General features: G+C 36.0%; 1 protein-coding gene across 4 annotated transcripts in view; it reads left to right on the top strand.

The window, feature by feature from the left end:
* Window positions 1–11,204, top strand: part of STXBP6 (syntaxin binding protein 6) — a 115,190-nt gene extending 103,986 nt beyond the window's left edge. For 3 of the 4 annotated variants that reach the window (XR_009152604.1, XM_058162177.1, XM_058162178.1), the window contains one exon: window positions 7,628–11,204. Coding sequence is in view for 2 of the 4 variants with exons in the window: in XM_058162177.1 (XP_058018160.1) it covers window positions 7,628–7,651 (24 nt within the window). In the remaining 2 variants the exon portion in view is untranslated. The remainder of the gene's footprint in view (window positions 1–7,627) is intronic. The other variant, XR_009152603.1, reaches the window with a different exon arrangement.
* Window positions 11,205–18,812: the final 7,608 nt, after the last annotated feature.

Here is an 18,812-nt window from a genome sequence, read left to right as displayed (position 1 = left end):
CATAGGACTTGGTTTATGATTCATAATAGCTGCCCTCTGAACTTGTTGCAACTGATCACTGTCCTTTTTGAACCATGCTTGCAGACTTAGACACAATGGATCAACTATATATGGTGATATTGCTAGATATTTTCACATGGAGTCTTACCAGGACAAAGCAAAATGGAACAATTACTCATGGTCCTTGTTAATAGCATTTTCCTTTTAACAGCTGCATCATATTACCAACTCATATTTGATTTGCAGCCACTCCAGATACCTAGAGTCCTTTGACACCTATTACTACCAAGCCAGATTTTCCCCATCCTATATTTATGCCTTACATTTTTGCCACTCTGATATATAACATTGCATTTCTGCCTTTAAGAATATAAGCAGTGCCCCCTGATGAATTGGATGCCTGGGCAATTTAATCTAGCAGTCTGTCTTCACAGTAGCCAACTACCTAACAGAGGCCATCACACTTCCATCAGGGCTAATAACCATTGATCCCCATGATTTCCATGAATAGATCCAACTGATTTTTGAAGCCAACCAAGCTGGTACTAAGTGCCACATCTTATAGTACTAAATTCCAAAGTTGAATTATATGTTGTGTAAATTCCATCCTAATTCACTCCAACCTACTGTTCAACCCCGTGCAGATTCGTTTGTATCTTTACTTTGTGTTCTAAAGGATTAACTATCCCTTCCAGCATTGTGCCATTGGCATCATTCATTTATCTTTATCATTAATTATAATATTGCAATACAGAGCCTAGGTCAGGGATGTGTGGTACTCTGCTTGATAATTCCGTCCAAGTTGAAGTGAAGGCATTAACAAGCACTTATTGTGGGTAGTCATTCAGCTAACTCTGAGTCATATGACACAAGTATCATCTAACCCATATTTTACATTTTTTCTAAGAACGCTATCAGGTCTTCTTTGGAGGCATTCCTGAGATCCAGGTACACTATTTCTAGGGTAATTTCAGCCAGTAATAAAGAAGGGCATAAGGTTAATCTGGTACAATTTCTTTGCAACAAGCTTTTGCTGTCTCTTGCTTGATAACTTGTTCAAAGATCTTATGTAGTCTTCAAATCTATAGTTTCCTAACTTCTCCTTTCCTTTAAAAAAATAAGAATATTTGCTCTCTTCCAGTCTTCTTGGACTATATGAATCCTCTAGGAACTCTCAAAGACATCAACAGTCATTCTGTTCTGCTAGTTCCTTTATTATATATTTCTAACATATCCTCAAAACTCAATTTTTCCTTTTCTTGATCTTGCATATAAAATTGTTTCTTAGAACAAACATTATTGAAGAGTATATTGGCCTTATAAAACTTCATAAATTGAAATAGTATTAATTAAAATTCCCTGTCCTCAATGATGGGAATATCTCCCTCAACACCTGAAGCAATAAAAGAGGGAGTAAAGAAGAAGAAAAAGAGATCCTCAATGAATAAGTGCTGTGCTTTTCTTGAATCTTTAATATTATTTACAGCCAAATCTGAATCATAAAAATTGATGATGAGATGACAGCTCCTTAAGCAATATACCATGTGTTTAGATGGATAGAGATAGAATTGGCATTCACTGGCAAATGTCAACATTTTATTAATAGAATTAACATTATGAAAAGTAGCCAATTTTCAAAGTGTGTCACTTGATATTCTTCAAGCATCTAAAATTACTTCTTGTTCATGTCACAAAATACAGTGGGTAAACTGAATCCTGCTGGATCCTGCTGGAGTGTAAGATGTTGGATCTGTTTTCCTTATATGGCCCTGTATGTTCTTATTTATTTATTTTATTTTTTATTTTGTCACAACAATATATGTAGGTATCATACAAAAAGATTATATAGTATATAAACACATATATGAGTAAATATTAGGAGGTATAAGCATATATATATATATAGGAAGAAGAAAAGAAAAACAATAGGACAGGAACGGTAGGCATGTTTGTGCGCTTATGCACGCCCCTTATGGTCCTCTTAGGAATGGGGTGAGGTCAATAGTAGAAAGTTTTTGGTTAAAGCTTTTAGGATTATGAGAAGAGACCACAGAGTCAGGTAAAGTATTCCAAGCACTGATGATTCTGTTACAGAAGTCATATTTTCTGCAATCCAGATTAAAGCGGTTGACATTTAGTTTAAATCTATTAGTTGCTCTAATATTATTGCAATTAAAGCTGAAGTAGTCTTTAACAAGAAGGACATTACAATAGATGATTCTGTGAGTTAAACTTAAGTTTGACGAAGGTGACGGAGTTCCAAGCTTTCTAAGCCTAGGATTTCAAGTCTGGTGGGATAAGGTATTTTATTGTTTTCAGAGGAATGGAGAACTCTTCTTGTAAAATATTTCTGGACACGTTCAATTGTATTGATGTCAGAGATGTGGTGAGGGTTCCAAACAGGCGAGCTGTATTCTAGAATTGGTCTAGCAAATGTTTTATATGCTCTGGTTAGTAGTGTGGTGTTTTTGGAAAAGAAGCTACGCAAGATTAGGTTTACAACTCTTAGAGCTTTTTTTGCTATGTAGTTGCAGTGGGCTTTGGCACTTAGATCATTTGAAATGAAAACTCCAAGGTCATTAACAGGATGAGGGTCGTCAGTAAGGTAATGTCCATCTAGTATGTACTTAGTGTTTGGGTTCTTTTTTCCTATATGTAAGACTGAGCATTTGCTGGATGAAATTTGGAGCTGCCAATTTTTAGACCAAGCAGTTAGATGATTTCATTGCCTTGTGACAAGCGCCAGGAAAATCAGGAAATCCAGTCAGTTCAAATCAATACAAAGGTTTATTGCAAGCTTAAGCTCTCTACAAGAATCTGAACTACTAACAGTCAAAGCAAATTAGCAGTAGATAAGAGTCTGTGGAATTCAAAGTGGCTGGGCTTAGATCTCTTGCGGGCATGAAGAGAGTCAAGATTATCCCTTTGATCCCTCCCTTGGGCTCAGCCTAGTCAACTTCCGCATTCTGTGTGATAAAGCCAGCCTTTCAGAGAAGAAAAGATCTATCTAAGACTCTCTTCTCTAATTTCTTAGTTTAATGATAAGTTTCACTCGTTTCATTCTTCCCACTCTTTATCCACATCGAATTTTCTTCTTAAGCACTTAGAGTAGAACCCAACTATACCTTTCCATTAGCAGAGGCAGTTTCAGCTACCAGAATGGGACAAAATTTTGCCCTTGCTTCTTCCTTTTCTTTTTTTTTTAATATGAAAGTGGAAAGCTGTTCTGGAGAGTTCTGAATTCATCGGGGGAGATGTAAAGAAAAATCCTATTGAATTAATGGAAATGTGACATACAGTGTAACACAGATTCAACATGTAGCTCAATCCATTTTGTTGTTTCAAACCAATAATCAGGTTTGACATATCTTAGCTTTTCCCCATATTGTTGGTTTCTTAACTAGGCAATTGTTCTTGCATGCATTCTTTGATAGTTTCACTCAGATGTATCAAAATACATATGTCAGTACTAGTCTCTGGATGCTACCAGAGTTATATTAATTGCAATGCAAATCATATTTACTTTGAAGTAACTCCAAATATCAGTTATTATGTTTGAATACCATAATTAAAACAAGAGTAGAAAATGCTTGGGTGACTGTAGATAGTAAAGAATAGTTGTGGTTGTTCAGTCGCTTAGTCATATCTGAATCTTCACGATCCCATAACACACTAGGCTCCTGTGTCCTCCACTTGTCTCCCAAAGTTTACCCAGATTCATGTTCATTGGGTTGATGACAGTATCTAACCATCTTATCCTTTGCCATCTCCTTCTCTTTTTGTCTTCAATTCTTCTCAACATCAGGGTCTTTTCCAGTGAGTCTTCTCATGTCATTAGATGGCTAAAGTATTTGAGCTTCAGCATCTGTCCTTCCAAAGAAAAGTAAGGGTTGGTCTCCCTTAGGATTGACTGATATGATCTCCTTTCAGTTCAAGGGACTCTCAAGAGTTTTCTCCCGCACCTCAATTCAAAATCATCAATTTCTTCAGGGCTTAACCTTCACTATGATCCAACTCTCACAGCCATACATTACTACTAGGAAAACCATAGCTTTGACTACACAGATTTTTGTCAGCAAGGTCTCTGCTTTTTAGTAATCTGTCTAGGATTGCTTTCTTTCCAAGAAACAAACATCTTTTAATTTCTTGGCTTCGGTCATTGTCTGATGATAATACTGATATGAAATATATTGGCAACTGAAATACACAATTACAAAGCAAGATTGTTGTTTCCAAATAAACACCTACTTGCTTCCTATAATTATATTTCCTATAATTTAGTTATTGAAGAAAAATATTCAAGCTCTCCAAATATTTTAAAACGTTTTTGAGCTGCAGATTATTTGAGACACATCACACAATTGATAATTAAAATAACAGAGTAGGTTTTTCCTAATTCATTTTACAATCACAGAATATAAAGAAGAAGAAAAATCCATTTTAGACCAACTTGATGTCTAACTTGATGTGCAGGCTTGTGGCACATCACAAACTAGAGGAGAAATAACATGTGATCAGGATTCAAACTGTACCTGTATCTTATATTGCCTTAGAGAATTCTATAGGCAAAATTAATAATCATCAGACACAAATGTCAAGCTGCAACTAAGATTTTCCCCAAATTTATGGTAGGGATCTTGTAATACTATAACTGACCTAGCTATGGCTTGAACATAAGCTTTTTCCTATTTGTGTGTGTTTGTCTGTCTGTCTAGGGTGTGTGTGTGTGTGTGTGTGTGTGTGTGTGTGTGTTTGTTGTATATTTGTATTGCCTTTCCAATCTGCCTGGCAAAGACTTCTTGAAATTAAAATATTTCCATATTGTGATATTGACATTACTTGGCTTAATGAACATTTCCAAGAATAACTTTGTTTTGTATTGCAATTTTTCTATAACTAAGAACTTGAATGATATTTTTTTTAAAAAAATAGAAAATAAAAATGTATTTCAATGCTTCATTCTATTCTATCTCCTACCTGCTTCTGAAGGAAAAAAAAACCCTAATTATTCCAGCTCTTGCTTACTTTTGAACACTTTAAAATGACTTCAGAGTCACTGTTGCAGAAGTCAATTATTTATACAAATTACTGGCTTGTATGTGGTATGAAATATTTATCTGTGAAGTGCCTGAAAGTAAACTTACTCTATATTGGAAATTTGTTATTTTTTTCTAAAAAAAAGAAACGAAAGAAATGTAAGTAAGATAATTGTTTTAATACTGTGGTCTATTAAAAAGCCTTGCTTCAAAAGAAATGGCAAAAAATGCTATGAGACATCCTCGACTCCTAATCACGCTTTTCAAATGTTGTAATGAGATCTTAGATTGCTTTATACTAGGTGGCTGCATGTCAAGTTAATTTTGCAGTTAAGCAGGGGAGATGTGGTGAGAGATATTTCCTGGCACCTCTCAAGAATAAGCTGTGCTGTGTGGATCTAAAATAGCCAGACGATCCCTTGCCAATAGAACTGAGGCTGATAATTGAAAGATGCAGCTGTTTACTTGCCATCTACTCTGGTATTTCAAATATTCTCCAAGTAGAAGAAAAGAAAAATAAAGTGGTAGATGGGAACGGCTCTTCTTTAACCTACAAATGACCCAGTTTCATTCTCAAACACCTGAAATTAGAGCCAAATAGATGAAAAAGGATTGACTTCACATACTGCAAGTAAATGCAAGAATTAATATCTGATAGTTCCAGGAATTGATGCAAGGATTCTCCTTTAAAACATATACCAGGCAACACTGGTATATGTTAATACTGAATTAAATTGAAAAATGTATTATATGCAGCTCTGGTAATTATAAGAAGCATCCCTTCAGCTTTTAGTGTTACTTCGAAAAGACTCCAAGCTTATTCTCAAGGCCAAATATTAAAATATGTGAACACTGTATTATTTCAATCACTACTGCTTGCAACACTGGCAGCTTTCCTAAAAAAATGTCCATGTTTTGGACTCTTTGGGTGACTGCATTCAGAAAATCCTCCAAAGGATAGTTTGGGAAAATGTGATTATGACGAAATTTTTTAAAAATCTTTCCTTGACCCAAAGGATTGAATCTGAATAACAGTTACAGAGTTGGAAGGGACCTTGGAGGTCCCACTGGAAGTTGGCAAACAGACCGTTTCTGGCCTCCGGGGGTTGTGGGGAAAGCCGTTTTCACCCTCTTCTAAAGAGGCTCTGGAGCCTGGGGAGAATCTACTGGGCCCACCATGCCATCGCGTGCCAAAAGTGGGGGGAGTGTGGAGGAGTCACGCGCATGCGTAGGGGGCGGGGCGCATATCATTATGGATGTGGGCACACGTGCAACCTCCCCCTTGCTCCCCCCGCTTTTGGCACGCGATGGCAAAAAGGTTAGCCATCACTGCCCTATACCGTTTCAGACAAATGGCTGTCCAAACTCTTCTTAAAAACCTCCAGTGTTAGAGCACACCCACAACTTCTGGAGGCAAGCCATTCCTCTGATTAATTGTTCGGTCAGGAAATTTATCCTTAGTTCTAGATTGGTTCTTTCCTTGCTTCTTGCTCTGCTTTCCATTGCATCCATTGCTTCTTGCTTCTTTCAGGTGCTTTGGAGAATAGATTGACTCCTTTCTTCTTAATAGCAGCCCCTTAGTTATTGGAACACTGACATAGTGTCATCCCTAGCCCTTCTTTTCGTTAAACTAGACATACCCAATTCCTGCAGCCGTTCTTCTTTATTTCTTATGTGAATCAATCTGGTACCCTGAAGCATCCTGATCTTGTAACTATGGTTTGTACTACGTTTGCATCATAGTTTGTACTACGTTTGCATTAGTTCTGTGCTTGCACAAGAGGGAAGAAAAAGTACTCTTCCTTGCTTCAGTATAGTGTTTCTTTAAGTTAGAATTGGCTGTAAAATATCTAGAAGCCAATATGTTTTTAAACAGCACTTGAGATTGTTATAATTCAGTATTGTTTAGCAATAATAATGTTTCTTTCTTTATCCTAATTAATTTTCAGCATGTTTGAACTGCCATTCAGAGTACAAGTAGTCCTCGACTTATCACCTCAATTGAGCCCAAAATTTATGTTGCTAACTGAAACATTTGTTAAGTGAATTTTGCTCCAGTTTTTAAGTGAATCATGGCAGATGTTCAGTTACTAACTGAACAACTTTGCTAAATGTTAAGTGGTTGTTAAGCGAATCTGGTTTCCCCGTTGACTTTGCTTGTCAGAAGGTTACAAAAGGTGATCACATGACCCCAGGACACTGCAACCGTCATAAATATGAGTCAGTTGCCAGGCACCTGAATTTTTATCATGTGACCATGGGAATGCTGCAAAGGTGGTAAGCGTGAAAAATGGTCATAAGTTACTTTTTTCAATGATCTTGTAACTTCGGGCACTAAATGAATTGTTACAAGTCAAGGACTACCTGTAAACCAAACTAGATGCCTTACTTTTATTTCAATAACATCAGCTCTTAATATAATAGGCAATACAGACTTCCCATAACAAGAGAAAGTTTAATTTTCATTACAGTTCTGCAGACACGGTTCTATTTTGCTTTCTATTTTCAGTATTTTCAAATCATAAGGAATCAAGAGTTGTGGCTATAATTGCAGATATCTTAATACGTTCTCTTCTTTTTCCCCTCTGCAGCTTGCCATGAAACACAAGTGTTGAAAACGACTGTGTGGAGATCTTTCTGAAAGGAACTGCAAAAATAGGATTGCCCATTTTTAGTGAAAATGCAAGTCTGTGTCTCTTTTTTCCAACAATTTGGTAATCAGTTCCAATTATCATGTAGGAAATTAGTATTCCTACTTTTTCTATTGCTAGGCCATTCAGTGTCTGTCTTTTTTTAATATTTAAAATGAGATGGTGTTAATATGTAAATTGGACCAAAGGATATACTAAACTGCACTGAACTGCAAGAATCTATTGTTCCCAATATTGTGTAACAATACAGTAATGTAGCTACAAGAAAGGTGATCAAGTGACAGTGAAATCCAGTAATTGTTATAAAGTTGTTTCTTAGAGCAAATTTTGAAGTAAACGTATTCATAACTTATATTATGAAGTGTTCATAACTTCCATCACAGGGCAACAAAAATAGGTTGCTATGAAAAACAGTTCTACCATTTTTAGCCAACTTATTTTGCACGTGTCATCACTAGCGTGGTGAATTTAAATTTGAATTGTCCATCATGTTGTCAACACTATTTTTTCAAAAAAATCTTTTTTCTTATGGTCTGAGTTTACTTAAAAGTTACCAAAAAACACATTAGAAATGTTAAGGAAAGGCTGATTAAATCGATAAATACGTCAATATTTTATCTGGAATTTAACTCTTACCTTTGTAAATGGAAAAAAATGTCCTTCTAAATAAACATTATATTGAAACTGTTTCAAGAAATAATACATGCACAAGCACTATTGTAAGTTTTTGGAATTCTTCTATTGATAGGCATGCTTCAATTTTATTACATAAAATAAGACTTGCTAGAGTTTTCCTTAATAGTGTAATCTGAACCTGTGAACACCAAAATTCAGTCTATTTGCAGTCACTGGATTATAATCATACATTCATTATAATTAACATTATTTACAATAAAATATATACTTCCACTTTTCATTTTATAAAACACAAAGTTTTCTTGTTTTGTCAAAAAAAAATCCCTTAAAACAGATTTTTACATGCATTGAAGCTTTCTGGATTATTCCTGGTTTTTATCTTTCCAATGCTAGTCTGGAGAACTGATGTTGAACATTCAGTCTAGATCAGGGGTGTCCAAACCTGGCAACTTTAAGACTTGTGGACTTCATCTCCACAAGTCTTAAAGTTGCCAAGTTTGGACACTCCTGGTCTAGATGGTTATGTCAGATTTGTCAGCACACAGTAATTGGAGTGGTAATGTAGAACCATTAACTTCCATTTTTTTTGGAGGGGGGAGAGAGATAACCTGATTAAGAAGCTTTTTCTCCTGTTAGCACTGAATTTATGTCAGACCTAAGAATATGAATGCACAAACAATGCTTAAACAGCCCCATAAGGAATCTATAAAATTCTGGATAGAATCATGGGCGTGCATAGTTGATACATTCCCAAAAAACTTTTAAAAGCTTGAAATTTTCAGTGTTTGAAATTAAAATGTATAGGTCAAAAAAAAACCCACCTTTAAACCTACAGGATCTAATATTTTTTTCGTGGATGATAATTAGAATAGCAATATAAGGCAGTCTGGGGGATACTATTCAGAGTGGTAATTCTTATGGGAAGGCACTTTTATATTCTCTCATGTTTGTATAATTATGAACCAAGTGGGGAAAAAACAGTTTTAGTATAGGTAAAGAATTAAATCATTATGGAGAGAAGGCATCCAGTTAACTGCATATTGTATGCCATCATAGTGTAAACATTTTATAGGCTCTATTTATCTTTGTCGGTAATTTACTGACTGATAACAGTCCAGATTTGACAGCTGCATGGACTTCCATCAATATGGTCTCTATAGCATATTGTGGGCTACATTCGATTATAAGTTTACATAGAAGTTGTTTTTATTTCCTTTGTTAAATCATATTTAATGTATTGTTATTTATTTTGCACATTTTTTTTAAAAAAAATCATCTCGGTGATGAAACTGGCTTTTTGTCAATGCAGGGATTTTTTGTTTTTTCACATGCCAAAAAATAAAACTCTCAAGTCATTTCATCAACTTAATACATTCAGAAACAACCTAATTTCTGTTTCTACTATGAAGTAAATTTAAGTTACGTGATGTTTTCTTAGGATAATTAGAAACAAGTGTGCTTATACTGAAAATAAATGTGATTGTATTAAAATATGTCCTCCTGGAAAATTGATGTAGTAGTCAATTATAGTGTTAGATATTTGTGTACATAAATTATACAGTAATTCAGGTTAATATTTCATATTAAAATGTATCTGTAAAAAATAGCAAGATCAATAGTTTCATTATCACTTTTTTAAAGTTCTGCAAAGAATAAAAAATCAGAAATTATTAGACCTAAGATAGTCATACCTGTAAGATCCGCCTCATTCTGTGGCTAGCAACATGTTGTATATTAATGTGAAAATATTCAACAAAACTGGCTCTCTAAATGAGTGAACCTAAAATACATTTAATTTTAAAATGAAGGTACTTTGCTCTATATTTCACAAACATTGTTTTTGTCATTTAAAGTTTTAGCCATTAATTAAAATATACTTTTGTATCAATGATAGACAACTTAAGGCGGTATATAATTCCCATACCTATTTTTGCAGCCATGTAGAAGGACCCCCTCCTTTTGAAATTCACTTTTGATAATCTACCAAGTTAAGTTTTAAAATAGATGTGTTAATGTTTTGGGAGGTTCTTGTACTACTACTGCATTACTCCCTCCCAGTACCACCATCCTCCCCATTTGAAAAAGGGCTGAACATTTCTTCTCGCAGACTCTGCTGTTGTCCCCACACAACTATCACATGCCCTATGGCCCTCCGATGCCAGGAAACAGATACAGCTCTTAGTGAAAGTGGAGAAAAATAATCCTCATCTATATTATTTGAAGAGGTAGGATGGGTGTACATTATGCACATGCATTCTTTTTTTTTCTTTTTTTGGAGGGGGGGGCTTACATTATTTTGGGAACAGGCAGCTTTAATGGGTTACCGGTATATATGTAAGCATATCTTGAATGCATACATTAGCTATCATTACTGCTAGGTCTCATTGCCATAATTTACCATAAGATGGCCATTGCAACAATTGACCTTACTGGTTTCAAGTAGCTTCAAACTCATCATAATGCACAAAACAACATGAAGTGTGTGGCTGATTCAGCTTTTTCTTTGCCTTAGATCCAGTAGGGCCAAGATTTCTTGGTTACTAAACAAATAGTGTGATTCTGTGTCTACATTTCTTATTTAAAGTGGACATGGACCATTTACCTGGACCACTAAATGATCTCTATGGACCATGTGCAAAAGTGATCCCCTTCTGTTTTTCATGACTTGCACTCTGTGCATAGGCTAAAATGTCACCATGATTTTATTTTACTTGCATAGTATATAAAAGGCAAGTTATACAAGGAGGGCCTGCACACACATGTTAAATGCAAACTGAGGCATAGCTGTAACTCGGCAAACATAATACATGTGCAAATAGCCTGTGTGTATTTATGTTGTGCACGTATATATCCTTGCATACCATAGCTTTTCTAAGTTTCATCTGTCATATTAAAATGTATCTGTAAAAAGTAGCAAGATCAATAGTTTCATTATCACTTTTTTAAAGTTCTGCAAAGAATAAAAAATCAGAAGTTATTAGACCTAAGATAGTCATACCTGCAAGATCCGCCTCATTCTGTGGCTAGCAACATGTTGTATATTAATGTGAAAATATTCAACAAAACTGGCTCTCTAAATGAGTGAACCTAAAATACATTTAATTTTAAAATGAAGGTACTTTGCTCTATTGCTATATTTCACAAACATTGTTTTTGTCATTTAAAGTTTTAGCCATTAATTAAAATATACTTTTGTATCAATGATAGACAACTTAAGGCAGTATATAATTCCCATACCTATTTTTGCAGCCATGTAGAAGGACCCCCTCCTTTTGAAATTCACTTTTGATAATCTACCAAGTTAAGTTTTAAAATAGATGTGTTAATGTTTTGGGAGGTTCTTGTACTACTACTGCATTACTCCCTCCCAGTACCACCATCCTCCCCATTTGAAAAAGGGCTGAACATTTCTTCTCGCAGACTCTGCTGTTGTCCCCACACAACTATCACATGCCCTATGGCCCTCCGATGCCAGGAAACAGATACAGCTCTTAGTGAAAGTGGAGAAAAATAATCCTCATCTATATTATTTGAAGAGGTAGGATGGGTGTACATTATGCACATGCATTCTTTTTTTTTCTTTTTTTGGAGGGGGGGCTTACATTATTTTGGGAACAGGCAGCTTTAATGGGTTACCGGTATATATGTAAGCATATCTTGAATGCATACATTAGCTATCATTACTGCTAGGTCTCATTGCCATAATTTACCATAAGATGGCCATTGCAACAATTGACCTTACTGGTTTCAAGTAGCTTCAAACTCATCATAATGCACAAAACAACATGAAGTGTGTGGCTGATTCAGCTTTTTCTTTGCCTTAGATCCAGTAGGGCCAAGATCTCTTGGTTACTAAACAAATAGTGTGATTCTGTGTCTACATTTCTTATTTAAAGTGGACATGGACCATTTACCTGGACCTCTAAATGATCTCTATGGACCATGTGCAAAAGTGATCCCCTTCTGTTTTTCATGACTTGCACTCTGTGCATAGGCTAAAATGTCACCATGATTTTATTTTACTTGCATAGTATATAAAAGGCAAGTTATACAAGGAGGGCCTGCACACACATGTTAAATGCAAACTGAGGCATAGCTGTAACTCGGCAAACATAATACATGTGCAAATAGCCTGTGTGTATTTATGTTGTGCACGTATATATCCTTGCATACCATAGCTTTTCTAAGTTTCATCTGTCCTATTTAGAGGTTGCCTCTTATGGAACCTTAGCTTTAATCCTTCCTTCCTTCCTTCTTTCCTTCCTTCCTCCCTTCCTCCCTTCCGGCAGAAGTGCCTAATAAAATATTAACATATTAAAGGCTCATAAGGAATCAGCCATTCAAACTGAAGATTTCATGGCTCAACTTACTGTATATATGCCTTAACAAAATGATTTACACAATGCTGGCCATGGGTTTTGATCATTACTTCAGAAAGATGACTGACTATGAAGAATGTAATTATATTCTGTGGCCTGATAATGTTTGCAATTTCTTGTAGAACAACTTTGTTGTTCAGCGTTGTCATATTTTGCTTTGCTTTGTTCAGAATTATTTTGTTTTTCTTGTATCTGTATTGTAAATAGTCACTTTGCTAAAAGTATATTTAGCCATATGCTACAGGCACATTATTAAGTTGTTTCAGCCATATACTCTCTCAAAAGTTAAAAACACTGTAGCTATAATTGTTCCCAGACCTACATCACATTGCTGAATGTTGAGAATGCAAATTGCAGTCCCTCTCTTAGTTTAGGACTATCTGGACTCATGGATTGAGATGCTGGTTGTATACAATTTATATTTTGGCAACATTAGAATTTATTATATGCAATATTTTGGTTTTCATTGTACTGTATGTAATTCATATCAAATTGTACAGTTACAATTCAGTTTTCATAATAAATATTTTATTAAGTATGTGATGTTGAATTTTACTTATAAATGTGTGATGAAATTTGTTGTGAACTGGATTATTCGGGAAAATGATAATTGTAAATTATACAGAACATTGGAATCATCCATAAAAAACAACTTTCTAGGCTGAAGGTCACACTTAGCTTTTGAATGTCATGATAGGAGACACATTCCCAAGGATAGTTTGGGAGGATGAAAACTATAGTTAAATATAAAATTAAATCAAAATATAATTTATATAATTTTCCACTATGTTCAATTCCATTAACAATTTTAGTGCAATTAAAAACTTTTGTTAATGCTCTGATATTCCCAAGAAAAGTTTTCAGGAGTTATTTGTAAACATGGGGGCCTGCAGAGGAATCAAAATAGCTATAAAAGCAATCAAAGCAGCATACACATTGCACACAAGCAAAAAAGGGAATGGAGCTTCCATCCATCATATGGTCACATGCAACATTCCCACATTTTTTGACAGCCTACAGATACCACTGGACATAAAACTTCTATTTCTGCCACCTTCAAATTAAACTATGGCAGGTTATGGGACAGGTTATTTTTTTTCAAGTATTCAGAATTTGTCTGGACCAGCAACAACCACTTTCAGTCTTTAAAAACTTTTAATATCCTTAGCTCTGAAAACCATACTCTGTAACAGAATTTATTTTCATTAATTGTTATTTATATGGAAGTTTTTAAACCATGTTTCCTAGCCAGACATTATGAGATTAGTAACTACATTAATAGAATGCAATAAATAAATACATAAATAGGCTTCCATAACATAATTTTCAGTCCCCACAGTCTTTTCATCTAAGGATTTGTGGCATTTTTCACGGTTCTTTCTTAAAATGATAGAATCTACAGGGTAGCTTCTTAGGCCGTGGGGGAGACCACAATTACATATCAGGTTTTGTAATAGGGCTTTTCTATTTTGATTAAAAAATATACCTCTAGCAAAAAAATCAAACCTACTCCTCCCCCAAAAAAATAATTGACAAGGAGATTGTTTGACACAGGAACCAGATGATTTTATCATTTTGAGTACATTATTAAAAGGACCTGATGAATTATTTGCTGGTACAACCCAGAAAACAATATGGCTACTCTGGTCCTTCTGCAGTTCACATTTGTAGACCTGTTGCCAAAGCATAACAGACCACAGAGAGAAAAATGTGCGCTTTGACAATTACACATAACTCTTTTTTGTTTCAAGGCAATTCATCCTTTCAGAAATTTGTTCCCTCTCTTCTGTTTTAGTTGATTTGGAATTTGCACATGAGCAATTTGTGATTTGTTCCACCATTAGGCCCTGGCTATGTTTTTGCTGTTATGATTGAGTTCCTCTGCTTTCTTGTTCCAATTCTGTAGTCAATTTGATTTCTATATACTCCACCTGATGACATCCATTTATTTAAGCATAGTTTTGTTAGAAGACTGTGTTAGCAATTAAGAAATCATTGGACTGGCAGAATTTGATAAGTCATTCTTTATTTCAGCTTCCAAAGCCATAGAATCCAAGTACATTTTCCCCCTCAATATCTCCACTGTTAATATTCCACTCTCTAACCACAAGCAGCACAGCTTGTTTGTACATTCTATCAATTTCATCCTATCCTCCCTGGAAAATACACACAGAGTAGTGAAAATTAAAAAACAGTTGTATGCTTCCTTCTAACTCAAATTTCTCCAGCATCCGTGAAAACAGTATAACCAGCAAAGCAGCAGCCATTTCTGCTTAAGATAAACCTTGCCCAAAATTCTGTGTTGTTCAGATTTGTAAGATGAGTATCTCTTTGCTGCTTTGGGCTGCCATAGCACCTCTGCAAATAGTACTTCTGGTGTTGGGAGCCAATTATATGTCCCAAATAATGAGCCTATAGCTCTCTGATGAGAGTCATGTGGTTTCAAAATTAATGCCATCCCCTGTGAGACTGACAATCTGAACAAAAAAGAACTACTTGGATTTCTGGAAAAGACTATTGCTAGGAGTGTAACAATCCTAAAAGCCTTCTAGAGCAATTTTTCAGATCATCTTACATATAGTGTAGCTAAAGTGGAGTTATTCTGCATCTCTTTCTCACCCTTCACCCCTCGTCTGGGTTGAGGTGTCTGTTTTGCAGTGACACTGTTATGGTCCCCATGTTTGACATTCCAATGACAGTTGCCTCTCTTCACAAGAAACCATTTGCTGCATAATTCTTCTGGTAATGTGCCAAAGTGGAAGCTGCCCTTCAAACTCCATACCGTATATTAGCAGGAGTTGATTTTGATGGCTTTTAGCAGAGTTGCTCAATCAAAAGAAAAGTGAGATGACTAATGCCTGTTACGAGTCTATAATATATGCATCAACAGAAAACGCTCCGTGGGCCATATGGAGGGATTATACAATACTTATGTGCTTTTGTGCCTCAGAGATAACCAAGAACTCCCTGCTTTATTCAGGCAACCCATCTATAGTGCTAGCTGCTTTGTAATCTCACTTGCATTGTTTAATTGATGAACTCCATGAAGAATCTCTCATATTCCCATATCCTCTCATCTTCCTGGGTGACCTAAATCTACCTTTTATTAACTGGATAACAAATGAATGTACAACTGAACCAATCCATACTACACTATACAACGCCGTTACAAACCTAGGTCTTGAACAACTAGTAACTAACAATACAAGACTCAACAACTGCCTTGACCTCATCATTTGCAATAACACAAACTCAATTTATGGACTTCAAATAAAAGAACCCTTTTCCAACAGTGACCACTGCATGATAGACTTTTGTCTCAATATACGCTCTCACATAAATCGTCATAATAATAGTACTCCTAACTACAATTTCAAAAAAGCCAACTATGACCTTATAAACAATGACCTCTCATCTCTTGACTGGCAAAATCTATCCTCAGCCTGTATCACTGCCGAAGACCACTATAGAGTTTTCCTACTTGAAATCAATAAAATCATCAAGCTATACATACCACAAAGCAACACCAAAAAAAAAAAAAATTACCTATATCAATAAAAAAGCTTCAATCCAAAAAAAAAATCCCTCTGAAGAAGTAACAAAAAGGGCCATGTAGCAAACTTCAAAAACCGCTACAGAAATATTTGCAACAAAATAAAAACTGAATGCACCATTTACCACACCAAGCAAGAAGAAGACCTTCTGCGCACAAATTCCAATCATGCTTTTTATAATTTTGTGAACAATAAACTTAAAGAATCAAGATCTATCCCACCACTAAAAGAATCTAATGACAAAGAATATAACAATGAAACAGTTAAAGCAAACCTCTTTAACACATTCTTTGGCTCAGTCTTTGTTGACAGTGATGGCACATATCCGACATTCCCCAATAGTACCAACAATGATTACAACAACGTAACACATATAGACTTCACAGAAGATAATGTTGAAAAAGCTCTTCGCAAACTGAAACCATCTTTATTGGGCCTGATGGACTATGTGCATACTTCTTAAAAAAACTTTCCACTAATATAGCAGAACCCCTAAGCATAATCTTTGATAAAGCTTTCACGACTGGTTCCCTTCCCAAACTTTGGTCTCTAGCCACAGTCATCTCTATTCCAGAAACATCTGGTAAATGATTCCAGAAACATCTGGTAAAAAGAAAGGAGGAGGCTTATGCCTATATATTAATAGAACCTGGTGTCAAGATTTTAACATAATTTACAAATTCTGTGACAACAATTTAGAGATTCTAATTATCAACTACAAACCTTACTATTCGCCTCGTGAATTTTCCTCATTTCTTCTAATTGCTGTTTATGTCCCACCACAAGCCTTTGTAAACAAGGCATTACGAACTCTAGCTGACCAAATCATGGAGGCTGAAGCCAAACACCCTGATTCACTGGCCATTGTTTTGGGAGATCTAAACAAGGCAAACTTAAGGAAAGAACTACCAAAATACTTTCAGCATGTCAATTGTCTCACCACAGGCAAGAATACTCTAGACCACTGCTACACAACACTAAAAGATGCCTATCGGTCTTTGCCACGTGCAGCTGTAGGACACTCTGATCATTGCATGATTCACCTTGTACCTGCTTACAGGCAAAGACTTAAAGCCATAAAACCAATAATTAAATCAGTGAAAACCTGGACGGAGGAATCAGAATTAAAGCTACAGGCATGTTTTGACTGCACTGATTGGAATATTTTTAAAGATACCTCTGCAGACCTGGATGAACTCACAGATACTGTAACATCATATGTCAGCTTCTGTGAAGACCTATGTGTACCTACAAGGAACTTGCGAATACACAGTAACAACAAACCTTGGTTTACACCTAAACTTAAGCAGCTACGACATTCCAAAGAGGAAGCCTACAGAAAAGGTGATAAAATGCTGTACAATCAGGCCAGAAATGCACTAACAAGGAGATAAGAGCAGCAAAAGAAGCTACACTGAAAAGCTAAAGAATCAGTTTTCAGCAAATGAACCAGCAAACATGTGGAAAACTCTTAAAAATATCACCGGCTATGGCAAACCTCCTTCCCAGGCTGAAGGTAATCAACAACTGGCAGATGACCTGAATGAGTTTTACTGCAGGTTTGAAAGGAAACTACAGCCACCTATCTCCACAACCCCATCTCAGACACACCAACAACAGCCAAGCCTCCTACAACTGACCCCATTTCATTGGGTTCACAACCCCTAGTGATCACAGAAAAGGAAGTGCAGGACCTATTTCACAGACAAAAGCCAGGAAAAGCTCCAGGCCCAGACAAGATAACTCCTTCTTGCTTAAAAGTCTGTGCTGACCAATTGGCCTCCATCTTCACCCATATTTTCAATAAATCACTAGAGATGTGTTATGTTCCTTCTTGCTTCAAACGCTCTACCATCATCCCAGTGCCGAAGAAGCCCACCATCAAGGAACTGAATGACTACAGACCAGTTGCTCTAACATCTGTAGTCATGAAAACCTTTGAAAGGCTAGTGCTTTCCTACCTGAAAACCATCACAGATCCGCTGTTAGACCCCTTGCAATTTGCATACCGAGCAAATAGATCAACAGATGATGCTGTTAATATGGCTCTGCACTACATCCTACAACATCTTGAGTCTCCAAAGACCTATGCAAGGGTCCTTTTTGTAGACTTTAGTTCAGCATTCAATACCATCATTCCAGACATTCTTCTAACTAAGCTAAACCAGCTACAGGTACCGGAACAGACTTGTAAGTGGATCACAAGCTTCCTAACAAACAGGAAGCAGCAGGTGAAGCTAAGCAAGATCACATCAAATACCTGTACAATTAGCACAGGGGCCCCCCAAGGCTGTGTGCTCTCCCCACTTCTCTTCTCTCTGTATACCAATGACTGCATCTCCAATGATCCATCTGTTAAGCTACTGAAGTTTGCAGATGACACAACAGTGATTGGTCTCATTCGAGACAATGACGAATCCACATATAGACGAGAGGTCGAATGACTAGCCTTGTGGTGCAACCAAAACAATCTGGAACTGAACACACTCAAAACCGTAGAAATGGTGGTAGACTTTAGGAAAAACCCTTCCATACTTCCACCTCTCACAATACTTG

This window comes from Ahaetulla prasina, chromosome 1 (assembly GCF_028640845.1).
Source record: "Ahaetulla prasina isolate Xishuangbanna chromosome 1, ASM2864084v1, whole genome shotgun sequence".
Lineage (NCBI taxonomy): Eukaryota > Metazoa > Chordata > Lepidosauria > Squamata > Colubridae > Ahaetulla > Ahaetulla prasina.
Note: the sequence above shows the minus strand (reverse complement) of the source record. Positions and strands in the feature narration are given on the sequence as shown.